General features: G+C 37.2%; 2 protein-coding genes across 2 annotated transcripts in view; one reads left to right on the top strand and one right to left on the bottom strand.

The window, feature by feature from the left end:
• Positions 1–59: 59 nt before the first annotated feature.
• Positions 60–1,615, bottom strand: LOC132201367 (programmed cell death protein 2). The gene is made up of 5 exons (XM_059627491.1): positions 1,495–1,615; positions 761–1,329; positions 542–709; positions 274–482; positions 60–218 (listed from the first exon to the last, which is right to left on the bottom strand). Exons 2-5 carry the CDS (start codon positions 1,296–1,298, stop codon positions 66–68), a joined length of 1,068 nt encoding a protein of 355 aa, XP_059483474.1. The 5' UTR covers positions 1,299–1,329; positions 1,495–1,615; the 3' UTR covers positions 60–65.
• A 1,167-nt stretch (positions 1,616–2,782) lies between these two features.
• LOC132201090 (neuromodulin) overlaps positions 2,783–13,700 on the top strand; it is a 37,826-nt gene continuing 26,908 nt past the window's right edge. The window contains exon 1 of the mRNA XM_059626994.1: positions 2,783–3,150. Coding sequence (XP_059482977.1) covers positions 2,937–3,150 — 214 coding nt within the window. The 5' untranslated portion in view covers positions 2,783–2,936. The remainder of the gene's footprint in view (positions 3,151–13,700) is intronic.

Below are 13,700 nucleotides of genomic sequence, written 5' to 3'. Positions count from 1 at the left end.
TGATTTGGTAGCGCCATACAAAATTGAAAATAAATCAAAACCAAATTTTTATCTCTTAAAATTTTTTATTGCAAAATGTCTTGCTTGAAAATATATTCTGCTTTGTATGTGTCACCAGACGAGCAGCTATTCTTGCAAGTGAACACCGCCAAAGTGCCCCAATCAATACTCTTTCCAACTTGATCAAGGGAAAGGTAATTTAACATCTGAGGCAAAACCTGAGAAATAGTTTTTCAATGCACAAAAATAACTACATACAATTTAATTATTTACCTGGAATTCGAAAGTCCTCTCATTACCGCAATATTCACACGGAGGAATAGACGTTGGCTGGTTAATTCCACAAACCCACAGAGGCGTTCCATCCTTCTCATACCGCAAAATTTGCTTTGGCATTTCAGAAATTCTCTTTTTGAATTTCTTGAAAATTTGGTCTTCCTTTTCTCCGGCCATGGCATTCAGGTCAGCATCCACAGAAGTATCTATTGATATATTATCCTCACATTAAAAATTGGTTCATAATTTACTGAGTCAAATCTACCATGCAAAGTTCCGGCTTTTCCAGCATTTACAAGACTTTCATATTCCTTAAGCTTCTCTTCATCTGATCTCTCCACTTTCCCACCTCGTAGATCATCAATGTCGGGCTCGGGTTCCGTTTCAATTTCCCATTCAGGCAGCAACAGAGGCAGCGGTCTTTGAGGATTAACTTTAATAAATAAATTATGAATTGAACAAACTAGATAGATTTCTATCCAACCTTCATTAGCAGCACACTCCAGTTTATGTCCGGCTCTCCAGTCAGCAACTTGATGCTCACGGCTGCAGTAGTTTACATTGCGGCACTTGCCACAATGTGACGTTCCTTTCAAGTTACAAACCCTGCAGACCTTTGTCAGCTCTTCAACTCTCCTCTCTGGTAAGGTGTGCGGAGACTCCACTGGAGGGTTGACTGAGAAAAAATCATTCCGCCGACTGAGTTGGCATCGGAGAACTTTGAAATTGTCACTTTGGTTGGGTAGACAGCAATCCACGTTAGGACAGATGAAAATAAATATCGTCCTGTGGAAACACTCGTCCTGGCTCTCAATGGGAGCGTAGACCTGGCACAGGAAGATGCAGGGACCCTGGCAAACCCTACACTGGACGCGGTCAGCAGAGGGGATGTCCTGCAGGTTCAACCAGGCTGGTTTGCCGCCGATTTTGCTTGGGAAGAAGTGACTCTGAAGCTTCCAAGGTTCGCATTTTTCAGCAAATCCCAAATCAACCGTGCCTAATTCTAGCTCCTCTTCGATCATTTTCAGATTTTATTGTATTGTATTTATATAGCTGGAAAGGCAAAAATTAGGTAAAATTAATTGTTCTTCTAGAGCAAAAAAAAAGCATGGCAAAAATATGTTTACATACATAGTTATGTATGTATGCAAATTAATTAACAAAGAGTATGCGTTATCCACAAGTTATGTAAAAGGTAAAAAAGTAAAAACAACCCACCGACCAACAGATCCACACTTTTCAACAATTCCAAACCACATGGGGCATGGGCCATATGGGGCCTTGCATGGGGCTTTGTTTAGTTTGTTTTTGATTTTATTTTTATCTTTAGGGTTTTAATGCTATAGAGGACTCTCTTTCAGCAGCCATCTTGCATAAAATTGCCGCGAGATTTTGAAAACTGCAAGGCGGATGTGCTTGGCAGGCTGATTGTGAGACAGTCGCTTATACATACATACAATTCTATCATTTCTATCATTTTAAGATTTTTGTGTTGCAATTGCATTTATGTGTATGTATTGAATGGAAATAATAAAATATGCATAAATTCTAAATTTACAATGTTATCATTTTGAATTAGTTTTATTAATTTGCTAATTTTTATTATTTTTGTTTTTATCTCGAAATATTAATTTTGCAGCAAGCTTGAATAGAGAAATGATTCAAATGAGAGATCTGCATGAAATATTAAAAGATGCTGAAAGATACATTTCACAATATTTTTCATTTTAATATTATAAATCACAGCATAAAATAAAATATTTGTGAACATAACATAAACATTTGGATTTAAGTAAGCTCATAAATTAAATCAATTAATTAACAATAGGCTTCTGGGTCTTTTGTCCTGCCCTAGCTCGACGTTTTTCTCTTTCCAATTTTTTGGCAGAAAAAAAAAACAGTGAACTAACATAATATAGCCATATCTAAAAACATTTTTACATTATTAAATATCATTAAATATTAATTATTTTGCTATACAGTATGTAGTTATTTTCACGACAGTTTAATCTATTTTTGTAATTTTGGAGCTTCAAAAAATAAAAGATTTTCCAACTATTAAAATTCGTAAATTCTTAGATTAATCTTTCAAAGCTTGTAAATCAAAATTCACTTATTTTGCTTTGTTCTCAAATCTTGAATTTTTCAGGATTAAATTTTTTTCGGCTTTTTTTTAAATTAGGCTCAACGTGCAAATAGCGGATGAGTTACATAAAAAAAATTATCGTCATTTTTTTTCATTTCTTATAATTTTTGTTATTAACCCAATTATAACTTACTAAGGAAATAAATGTTTCCCCTCCTTTGCCTGCTAAATTTAGTTCAGTTTATCGCAAATTTCCTACTCTCCTCCCCTACCGCACCACCGTCTCCATCCGCGTGTTAGCAATATAACAAAACTGTTTAGCGATGCAGGCACGCGATTATATCGACTTCACATTCTTAAGGCTCTGGCCCAGCACCGTACGTGCAGGGCAGATCGAAGCCGTCCGCGCAGCAGCATGCACGTCGCACGACCACTTCCTTTGACTGCTGACTGAGTTTGTTTTGAAAACAATCTCTAGGTCGCGGGGACTCGCTATAGTTATAGTGGGCTTTTCTGCGACGGCCAGCAGGCCTCGCTCAGAGCTCGAAGGACTTTATGTGCCGCAGCGGACACCATGGGCTGCAACTCGAGCAAGGATGCTGTTATGCCCGTGCAGCCGAGCAACTTTGCAGATCCGCTCATGGTCAAGCCGTCGGCGCCCACGGAGGGCTTCAGGGACGCGATGGGCCACGAGGCCAACGCCATGCTCGCAAACGGCACCGGCGCTGCAATGCGGATGGCCGACCATGCCAGGATGCAGGCCATGGAGGAGGTCGAAGAAGTCGTGGGTGAGTAATGCAACAAAATCGAGATAAATTTCATTCCAACCCAGAAAGAACAAAACTCAAACGTTTCAATTTGTCATTAAAATTTTATACGTGCTTCACTAAACTTGCAAAACAAGGATCCTGAAAATTTTTAATAATTTTGTTTGCCATGGAATCAAGTTTGGTGTGAATGAATTCAAGGAAAATTTTAATTTATTAAATTGAGATGATCAATACAACACATAATTTATTGATTTTTTTTTTAATTCAAAGATAGTAAATTTTTTTGAGAGGAATGAATTTTTTAAATTGAAAACTTTTTAATTTTATGTTCCTTATTACGATTACTCTATCAGATTTATTATTATGTAAATTTGCCGTCGAATATTATTATTCCTTCTAACCCTATAGTGAGAGACATGAATGGCTGATAGTTTCAAATCAGTTCATTGACAAATGGAACCATTCAGAGATAGGATTTATTTATCATAAAAAAAGCAGCAGATTTTTTTAAAGAAGCACAAAACTAAAACTTTTAATAATATTAAAACCCTCCCTTTTGTTTTGTTGAATAAACAACGAGGAAAAAGCCCGATTTCTTCACTTCCATGATCATTTCTTTGAGTGTCAACTTCTTCATACAAACCTCCCTTTTCTATGATCATTATCATAAAAAGCCTTTTTTTATATTTTAAACGAGTCAGTTTTTTCTTAAAAGATGAATTTGAATGCGTATAAAATTCAATTCAATTTGTTTATTATCTCACACAACAGGTCAAACACGATGCATGATATTAAATAGTCTTGCTTGTCAAAATTTTTGTTGTGCTCTGTTACAGTCGGATTGAATATTTTCAAAGACTTGATGCGGTTTGTTTTGGGTGTTTTTGCTGCATTTTTCACCAAATTTATTTATATTTTAAAATTATTTTTGCGAGTTATATAATTTTTAAAATACAATTATAATAATCTGATGATATTTGAATTTTTACTTGTTAACATTGATCGTTCATATTTTATGCAATCGCGAAACCAACAGTTTTTTTTTTTTTTTTTAAATAAACTTCCGTCTTTTTGGAGTACCAAAATAATATATTAATTCACTTTTGGCGAGCCGGAAGCAATCCACTTTCACCATTTATTTGCTTATGTCACGGAAAGTGTTTGTATTGGCGCATCGCATCCATCACGGCCGCGGTGATGACCTGTACATTATTAATGCCGCAAAATTACACCGCCAAAGCAAAGTAAATTGCCAGTCGCAATACATATTGATTCCGCACCAGACGGGTCGCACCCTTGGAATAAATAATACGGAAAAAAAATAAAAACAACCGGCAAATAAGGCGGCAGGGTGAATAAACTTTGGCATTATTGATTGGTGATGTGGCAAATAACTTTCGCCAATCCACCGGCCCGCTGTTATCTGAATGGAGATTTCCGTTGTCGCTGAACCAAGTAATAATGATTGCTGTTGACTCTGCAATAACAAGTGAGCACTACAATGAATATAAAAAGAGAAGGAAACAAGCCACTCCGACACAACAAAACAACCCTGCGAATAATTTGTATTCCACTCGTGCCTGATTAAAGTTCTCTATATATTTTGGGTTCATATTTCTATGACAAAAGTAGGTCTGTCCGCTCTTGTAATGAGTCGTGACGAGAAAGAATGATAATAAAATTCGAGGGTCCGAGAGGGACTACGTGAAATATGGCATGCCCTAATGGCCCATACACTACCCTAGCGCACGGCTTTACTTTTTATATATATATCTCTTCTGCTGCTTTTTCCCCTTTTCTTTCCTCCCCACGGTCACCGCGAAGACGAAGAGTAAAAAAAAAACATTAATTCACTCGGGCAGACTGACCCGGTGCCCTAAGCATAATGATCGTGCAGGCGGCTTGCTCTATTTTTAACACTTAATTCGGGCGCCCCGCGTCAGAATGTTGGCGAAGGGGCCGCTCCGAATTACAAGGCTCGCTCTCTCGATAAAGGCGTCTCTTAAATTCAAATGAGTCCCCAGGGCTGCGCGCACGGAGCCTTTTTGTGGCGTGCGTGACACTTGGCTTTATATGTGCCGGGAGCGGGGCTCACGTGCTCTGATTTCCAGTCTGCCAACCGTTTTTCTCGCTGACGAGAGTAATAATAAAAAATAAGCCGCCGATTGCACCCTTTGATAAATCCGTGGGCGCTTTGTAATTACGACAAGTCTCAAGGCGCATTGTTTTTACCTCCCACCAGCATGTTCGCACGGATCTGTCGTGTTTCGTGTTTCAACTGTCGTGTGTTTTGCTTATGGAAATTCGGAGGAGTTAAACGTTTATGGTGTCTACATTATTTTTTGTACTTCTAAGAGACAAAATGATGTCACCAACGTTTGAATATGAAGATTCAAACAAACCGATATAATTGTAAAATGAACTGCCATTTTATCTGTTTTTGCATCTGTAAGAACATCACTTTTTTTAGTTTTCATTTCAAAAACTTCTTTGAAAATTTTTTTAAAAAGTATTAGAGGCATATTTCTAATTCTCTAAATTAATTTTTAAATTTAGCTTTTGCAATAAATGTTTATGCAGTTTTATGTAGCTTACGTCATGCATTAATAATGTTTTTAAATAGCTTTGAGTCTAAAATGTCCATTATCATTTGTATCTGTAGCAATTTTGCTTATTACGTCAACAAAAACGAAGTGAGCGAAACATAGCAAAATTCCAGAAATAATTATTCAAAGACCTAATAATGATATAATTTCAAGGAAGCTTTAAACAAAAACGTTTGTGCTTTTGTCAAAATTAAATTTCCTTAAAGCATAAATTAATGTCAAAGGAAAAAGCAAAATGCCTTTTGGCATGTATTTCCCTCTTGAGACTTAAATATGGATGCCTTCTGCTTTTCAGAAACTAATTTTTTTGAGATGGAGCCAAGAGAGACGTATAGAATGAAGCGGTGGGCTTTCATGAAAAATAAAAAGAAAATTCTTTGCGTGTAGCGCTCAAGATTCTTTAAAAAACAAAAAAATCACCGGGCTCTTCTCCGCCCAAAAATATTACGTAAGAGCGGCAGAGCTTCAAAAAAAGAGATATTATTTAAATTTAATGCTGTTCTGGTGAATATGTTCGCACATGCTGAAAATTGCTGCGCAAAATTAAACTTGGCCGAGTGAACATTAATGGCTACGAACAAAAAGGCTGATTAATTAACGAGATGTGAGAGGAAGCTATGGATTAATTAATATGCATACGAAGTTCGTTACTATGGCGCTGATTAGCCACGTAGAGAGGTGCATAATGCACGCGCTTGGAAATTGCCAAATCGATCGGTCGGCTGACCTGGCCGTGTGTTTGTTTCACAGCGTAAATATTGTTGCCGCGTACGCACGATAAATTGGCAGACGCCACATTAAATTGCACTCGGCTCATGCTCGCTATTATTAATGAAATCCATTCAATTGTGCAAAAGCAAACGCAAGCACTTTGCGAGCACAAACAGAATAAATTTGTTTTGTTTGCGTAAAGCTATTAAATTTCATTATAAAGAGCTTAATTTTCAATATTACACTGTGAACTACAACGCACCATTAATTCCAAATTTATGGCACAAGTCAATGCGCATCAAAACCGTGCTCTATTTGAATAATATTTGGGGTAATCAGAATCACTAGCCTGATCAAAATTATTCCGGTGCTCGAGTCTAAAGAAAAGGGTCATTTGCTTTAGCATAGCAACAGGCAGTCGCTTTTATTCGGGTCAATAAAAATAGTTTTTTCTCACTTGCAAAATGATACTAAAACTATTGAATTTTATCTGGAACCATCGGCCGCTTAAAAGTAATAAATAAAATTATTTTTATAAAACCAACAAACCTTGGATAATGGAAAGCAAAGAAATTTATCACAAATTTTTACCCACATGTGTCGTTTTAGATTTCTTGCCTTTGTTTAGCAAAGACTTTGTAGCACGCGAGACAGATAATGCAAGAACTCACTAAAGATTTATGCCTTGACCAAGCTAGTGTGATAATTAATTGGCTTGTGGATTTTTCTTTTGATAATATTTCTCGAAAAATATGCAATGAGCTTGCCGACTAAAATATGAAAATATAATGTAATATTTTTCCTATGCCTGTATGATAAGATTATTTACTTCTTGAAAATAATTTTTTCTTTTCAATTCCACAAAGGATCTCACCATTAACACGCAATTTTTCTTTGCCGGCCCACATTTTTGTATAAATTTGTGAACTTCTCCATACACATGCAAATGAAAACCTCTTTTCGTTGAAAGGAAAAGAAACGCTTTTGAAAAGGTCGGGAGCAAAATTGGACCGTTTCGTGGCAGAACGCACAGTAAAAAAGGGCATTCATTTCTCCCGCATCTGCTCCGGAAAACGTCTACTGGCAGCAGCAGAAACTGTTGAAGAGGAACGACCTCGTTAGCTCTGCTGGCGCAACGAAAACAGCCCATTCACCTGTGCAGCGCCAACAAACCATTTATTTTCATACTTCCTAATTTGAATTGCAAATCAAACACGTACGTCAAGACGGTTTAACCGCTAAGTGAAGTACTCGCTCCAGAAATAGTGACCGAGTGGACGCGATCGATTTTATTCTAATGTCTGGTGCGCCAGAAAAAAATTTAAAGTGTGCTCTATATTCAAATAAGAATTCAATTATATCCCACTTACATACAAATTTGAATAATTAGTATGTGGAAAACGGAAAATTATAAAGACAATAAAAACCTGATTGCACGTATTATTTTTACAAACGCAGCTAATCTTCATGAATAGTTTCCTAGCTTGTAATAACTTAGATATTTTCATTATATTTGAAAAATATACAGTTTTTAACAAAAGGTAATGAGAAAATAAAATTAACCAAAATATACATAAGCAGAGGAAGAAATTTGAACATATTTTTTTTAAACATTAATTGCTTTTTAATTTTTACTGCGAATATTTTTTGCGTGTATTCAGCAGCAGCCAGAACACCTGGAGCACTTTCCAGTGATCCGATTTTGCACTCGATGCACGTCGTTCATAAATCACAAGGTCCGTCCACTGGCTGGATAGTGATGCCGGCTGCGTGCGAAAAATGGTCCCCTGCACAACACTTTCACATCGAATACGTAATTAGGGCACGCGGCCAATCCATCACCGGTTCCTTTTCATATTTATGGCCGGCTCAGGAAAGTGTAGCACTCTCAAGTTTCGCGAACGACGTACAGGGATAAAAGCAGCACTCTTTGTTATTATAAATGGCCCTCGATCGGTTGCTGGAAATTGAGAGCTGTTTGGTATATAGGAATATAGGCAATTTGCTTGTCACTCGTGCCGGGATGTTTGCATACCTAAAAGCTTGCAGGCGCTATAACCACAAAACCGCGTGCTTTACATCCGCTGCGTATCTTCAAAAATATTGGTCCCTTTTATTTAAAACTAAACTTCGCCGTTCCTGTAAACTCTTGTTACGTGTAGTGTTGGTTAATCCATAAAGCAATTTAAAATTTTGTTTACTTTTTTTTATCAATTTCTGCTGTTGCATGTGTAACAAGAAATAATTTTAAATTATTAATATCACCAGATTCAGATTCTTGCGGCAAAACTTTTTCCATAAATGAAACTTCGCTCGGGTAAAAGTTTTAAACTGTGCTACGGAACTTGTTCTTCAGGGTATTGATCGATACATACCACAAGACATTGTCATGGTCCGTGGCTGACAAAAGTGGCGAAAAATGCTGGAGATATTCGCTGAGTAAGAGGAGCTGGGGAAAGTCGATAATTTGGCCCAATTCGCTACACTCGCTTTCCGCCTGAGCGCTTCTCCACTTGGCAATTTACAACCCCATCGGATGCAGATATGTGGAAACATCTTGCACAATGCGAAATTGCGAACAATGGTATCGCCTCACGCGATGATGCACCCGTTTCTAATCTCGTAATCACTTTATGGCACATCCAATGCGCTACTTGTGTTATTGCCCAGTTGAATCTTGTGCGTTTAATGCTAGATAATTAATTGCTTTGCGTGGTTAATCTTTGTTGATTTATGGCTGCACTTAAGAACTGCTTTCGTGTCTGCGATGCTTTATTGTGAATGTATAGGCTATTTAGTTATTGCTCACTATAGCCCTGCCAGCCCTGGTCTTAAAAAAAACGAGCGACCAGGTGCAAATATTGCGTACCCTTGTCCAAATAAATGGCTTAAGCGGCCCCGGCAAAACACTTGGTACCTCCCATGAATTTTAAAAAGTTGACAATTTTCTTCAAATTTTAAATAATTAACTTTGGGTCCATTTTCAGCTCTTATAACAAATGTTTACTTATTTATTTTTATTATATAAATTATTTCAAATTTTTAATTCACTCCATTATGTGTTTGTAAAAGTAATCTAGTCTGGCTTTTTCAACGACAGAGAATCTCATTAGAGTTTCAGTCTCGCGCTCTTACACACGCGCATGGATGTGTCCCCAAGGACTACCTGAAATTTGCATGATGGCAGCGAATATTGCCTTGACTTGTCATTGGAACTCTCGCGCGACTCATGCATCGTAATGATTATTATCTCAGTCAACCAGCCCTTAGAATGTCACGGACTGAATTTCTTTTGTTAAAGGAGGGCATCAGTAAATACAGATTAAACTTCCAGTCGTGCTTACTCCTGCGGAGGCAATTTTGAAGATGAATATTCATAATGTGAGGTAAATGTTAGTTCTAGAAGAACTTTGATAAGTATGAAATTTAATGTTCAAGTTCCAATTAAAGTTTTCCTAAAGTTATAAATAAAAAAAGGTTCTTCGCCAACTTTTATCCTTCAGTCATCAAAAATATACATCAAATATTTTTTTGCTATTTTTGGTCTTGTGCAAGTGTTAAAATACATTTTTGTTACCAACCTTTCCTGTAGATCGTTTGTATTTCCATGTTATCTTGATCTTTATGATTTCAATTGCACGTTGCTTTCAAGAAAAACAACATGGGCAATATACTCATTTAGATGGTCGGTTAGAGATAACCGCCGCTGTTGAAAAAGCAGTTGGGCACTCGGCGCGGAATACTAATTACTTGTAGACCTTGCTGGCTTATAAAAAAAATCTGTGTGTAAGCTTTTTGATAATGAAAACATATAAACACTTGCAACGTTTAGGGGCACGTAATTATTCTAAAGTATGCAAAAGAACACGGCTTCAGTAATTTCATTCATTTTATTTGTGCTTTTTTTGAGGAGCTTTAAAAAAGCAATTATGGAGTAAAAATTAGAATTTGAATTTTCAGTTTTAACCTTCAAAATAAACTTGCACAACAGAAACTAAATTTTCATTAAATTCGATACGGTGTTATTTATGGAAGGTGCAAAAGCCATTTTAGATGAGCTCCAATAGGGAGAGGATGACGAGAAACGATTTATTTTATCTGCAAAAGTATAAATTACAGTTATCAGCCATATTGCTGTTTTGTTTACTAACAGCAGATTAAAGGGAGAAACGCCGAGTGCATGGGGGGGATAAAGCTCGGCCATAGGTGATTAATATGCCCTGGCGCGCAGTTCACTACTCGGAAAAATCATCGATCTGTGACTCTATGACCAACGCGTGCTTTTCTGCCCTCTCACGACTATTCATTCAACTTTCATGACCTTTTAACTTGCACGAAGGTGCTATTGTTTGCCTGTTTGAACTTTGAGAGTTCCACAGGATTAAAATCAAGGAAAACAATGATTTGAAATGACGAGAACATTGAACTTTTGGACGAAAATTATTAATTTAAAACCTGACAAAAAAAAAACAGAACCGAAGAAATTGAATCAAACTGTAATTTTTCTATTTGAAATTAAGTAAATAGATGGTTTATTTTGATTTATGTAATATTTTTCAACTAAAAGGAAGAAAGTCAGTGTACTTGAAACAAATATTAAGCTACTTTATTAACAATATTCACACCATATCGGAAGCCAAACAAGTTTTATGGGCAAAAGGGTTCTGAAAGTGACCTTTGTACCGCTCGTAGATAAGTTGAAGAAAAAATCTCCGTCTCCAATTCAGCGGAAAAGGCATGGAACACGCAAAGTTATATCTCGCCCGCTGTCGAAAGCCGCGTTTCACAACACAACAATTGAATATTTATTGTTCTCCAACTTCACCAGAATGCCGTGGTTGAACATCATTCGCGTTTAGCGCACGAGCTGAGATACGATTCACTCGTAGGCGAACATGATGCGTGCTATCTATTCCACTATATGGCTGCTGCTCTAGTTTGTCTGGCTCACATCAACACGGGGCAGACGAGCAAAGCCACATCGTCAGCCTTTGTCAGATGCGGTTTCCATGCCGATTTCACCCCGACGTGTTACTTCTACTACTCGAGCCAACCACTGCCAAATCCTAAGCGAGTTCTGATGTTTTAGTACCCAGTTAGCAAAATCACAGTAACTAAACTGTTAGATTTTTTTTCATAATTAAGAGAAATAAAACAAAAGAAAATTAATAATTATATTTATGTAATAATTTTTTTTCCTTTAAGTTTTTAATTTTCTTTATGGTGTCAATCAAGGTCATAAAAATTAAGGAAGTAGGAAAAAAATATTTTTAAATTTATAATAAAAAAAATACTTAAATATTACGACATTTTTTGAGATTGCGATTATTTTGTTTTGATTATTACAAAATAATGAATGCCAGTTTTGATTTGGAAAATTTTACTTTTAACCCTGATTATAATTTATATTCAGATGGAAACGTTTTTGCTGACTTTTAACGTTGCACGCATTGCAAAAATCAATGAAGCCTGGGAAGCAAAAATAAATAAAGTTGTGCGGCACGGCGAAAATTCTTGGACCGTTCATAAGTCGGGCCGGATAGAGGATTTTTCAAGCGAAAACACGCCAAACGACAGCCTAGGCCGTGGAATTTGTTCCTCGCCCAAAGGAAAATAACTGCTTGTGTGCGTTTTAGCAAGCAAGGGACGAGATTTTTAGCAAGCACAGTCTCAGCGGAAACTTTATTGAATTATTTACGGATTACTTGATAATGTTTGGGAAGCGAACGCATATTATCACGCAGCAGTTTTGTACCCTATGAAAAATAAACGCGCCCCAGGGCCGCCTCTCGGCCAGAGAGACGCCGCCGGAATCACAAATATTTTCACCCACTAGTGCACCATTTTTCTTCTTATTTAATAAACCGCGTGTTGGCGACAGTTGCGAAAGATATTCGACGTGAGGTGATTTGAACTTGAGAGCAAACGCGACCGGCATCCGTTCTGCAGGTTGCGGAATTGATTTTATTCCTATTCAAATGTTGAGCTCAATATAAACGCCAGGCTTTTGAATAAACGGAAGCCGTTTATTCAATTCTCCTCTGCATCAAAAAAATTAGTTTTCAAGCTCATTTGTATTTCATTAATCTCGCTTTAATCCTGCTTCGCTTTGCACTTTTAAATAAATTAAATCTTTCTGATAATGTGAAGAAAACTTTCCTACTTGAATTTTAAATGCATAAATTAATTTGCGTCGTGCGCTGCGACTGTAACACTTCTTGCTAAATGGGTTGACTCGCTGGTGCGTGAATCACAGCAGCTCCTGAGAGCTCGTAGATAATGATATCAGCAGCCTAATTAGTAATTACCCAGCGAGTGTTGGTGAGAGCGTTGTTTGCAAATGATACTGCAGACAACTCGAGTGCAATAACCAGTCATCCGAGTGTAATAATGCATATTCCATCTTGTAAAGAATGCCAGATCAGCAGTTTGCATAATTAAAATTGGCTTTCAAAGAGAATGAGTTACGTTTTGATTAAGGCCAGTGTTTCAAATGCAGATGGAGATAATGATATATTTCCTGTTCTCCTTTTGTGTCAAGGGGTGTTTAAGTTTCGCCATTATTAGTGACCAAATGAGATAGGAATTCCATTAGTGTGTCGCGCTGAGGGTCAATTTCGCTGTGTGCACGACGAGGCGTTGAAAACTGCAAGAGGGCCTAAAACACGGCGAGAGATGTATGTATGTATCGATCTGGAGGAAAACCCGCGCTCCTCTGGTGCTCCTGCTTTCGGTTTGGGCTCTACCCTCATGGTATGGAGTGCGAGCGAGCGAGCTGCACCGACTCTGACCGACCGGTTGAGCGCGCAAGAGAGAGATAAAACCCGGGACACAATTGCTCTGCAGCCTCCTTTCTAGAAGCACCGCGCGTTCCTGGAAGAAGCACCTGCTGCTCCTATCGTGAGTAAATGGGGCTTCCGACACCCAATTTGCTTGATCCTTTCTCCTTTGTTTCTTTTAATCAAGCTTTTTTATTTGTGAAGAAAGAATTTATTTAAGTAAACATTCTTCTTCTTTAAGAATAAAATAATCCTGCTTATTTTAAGAATAGGCATGTATGGATAAGAAAATTTTCACGTAAAATACTGAAAATTTTATATCTTACGTCACGAATGCGTCAATTTTTTAGTAAATCGTTAAAGGTGATAAACTTTATTACAGGCGAATTAATAAATTGAATCCTTACACTCGAGGTGGATATCATGAAAAATTGAAAACGGGCAAACCTCGTTGCAAAGAAAAAAAAAATGA

Source organism: Neocloeon triangulifer, unplaced genomic scaffold (genome assembly GCF_031216515.1).
Source record: "Neocloeon triangulifer isolate White Clay Creek 2 clone unplaced genomic scaffold, ASM3121651v1 ptg000014l, whole genome shotgun sequence".
NCBI lineage: Eukaryota > Metazoa > Arthropoda > Insecta > Ephemeroptera > Baetidae > Neocloeon > Neocloeon triangulifer.
The sequence above is the reverse complement of the archived record's forward strand: the minus strand, read 5'-3'. Positions and strand labels throughout refer to the sequence as shown.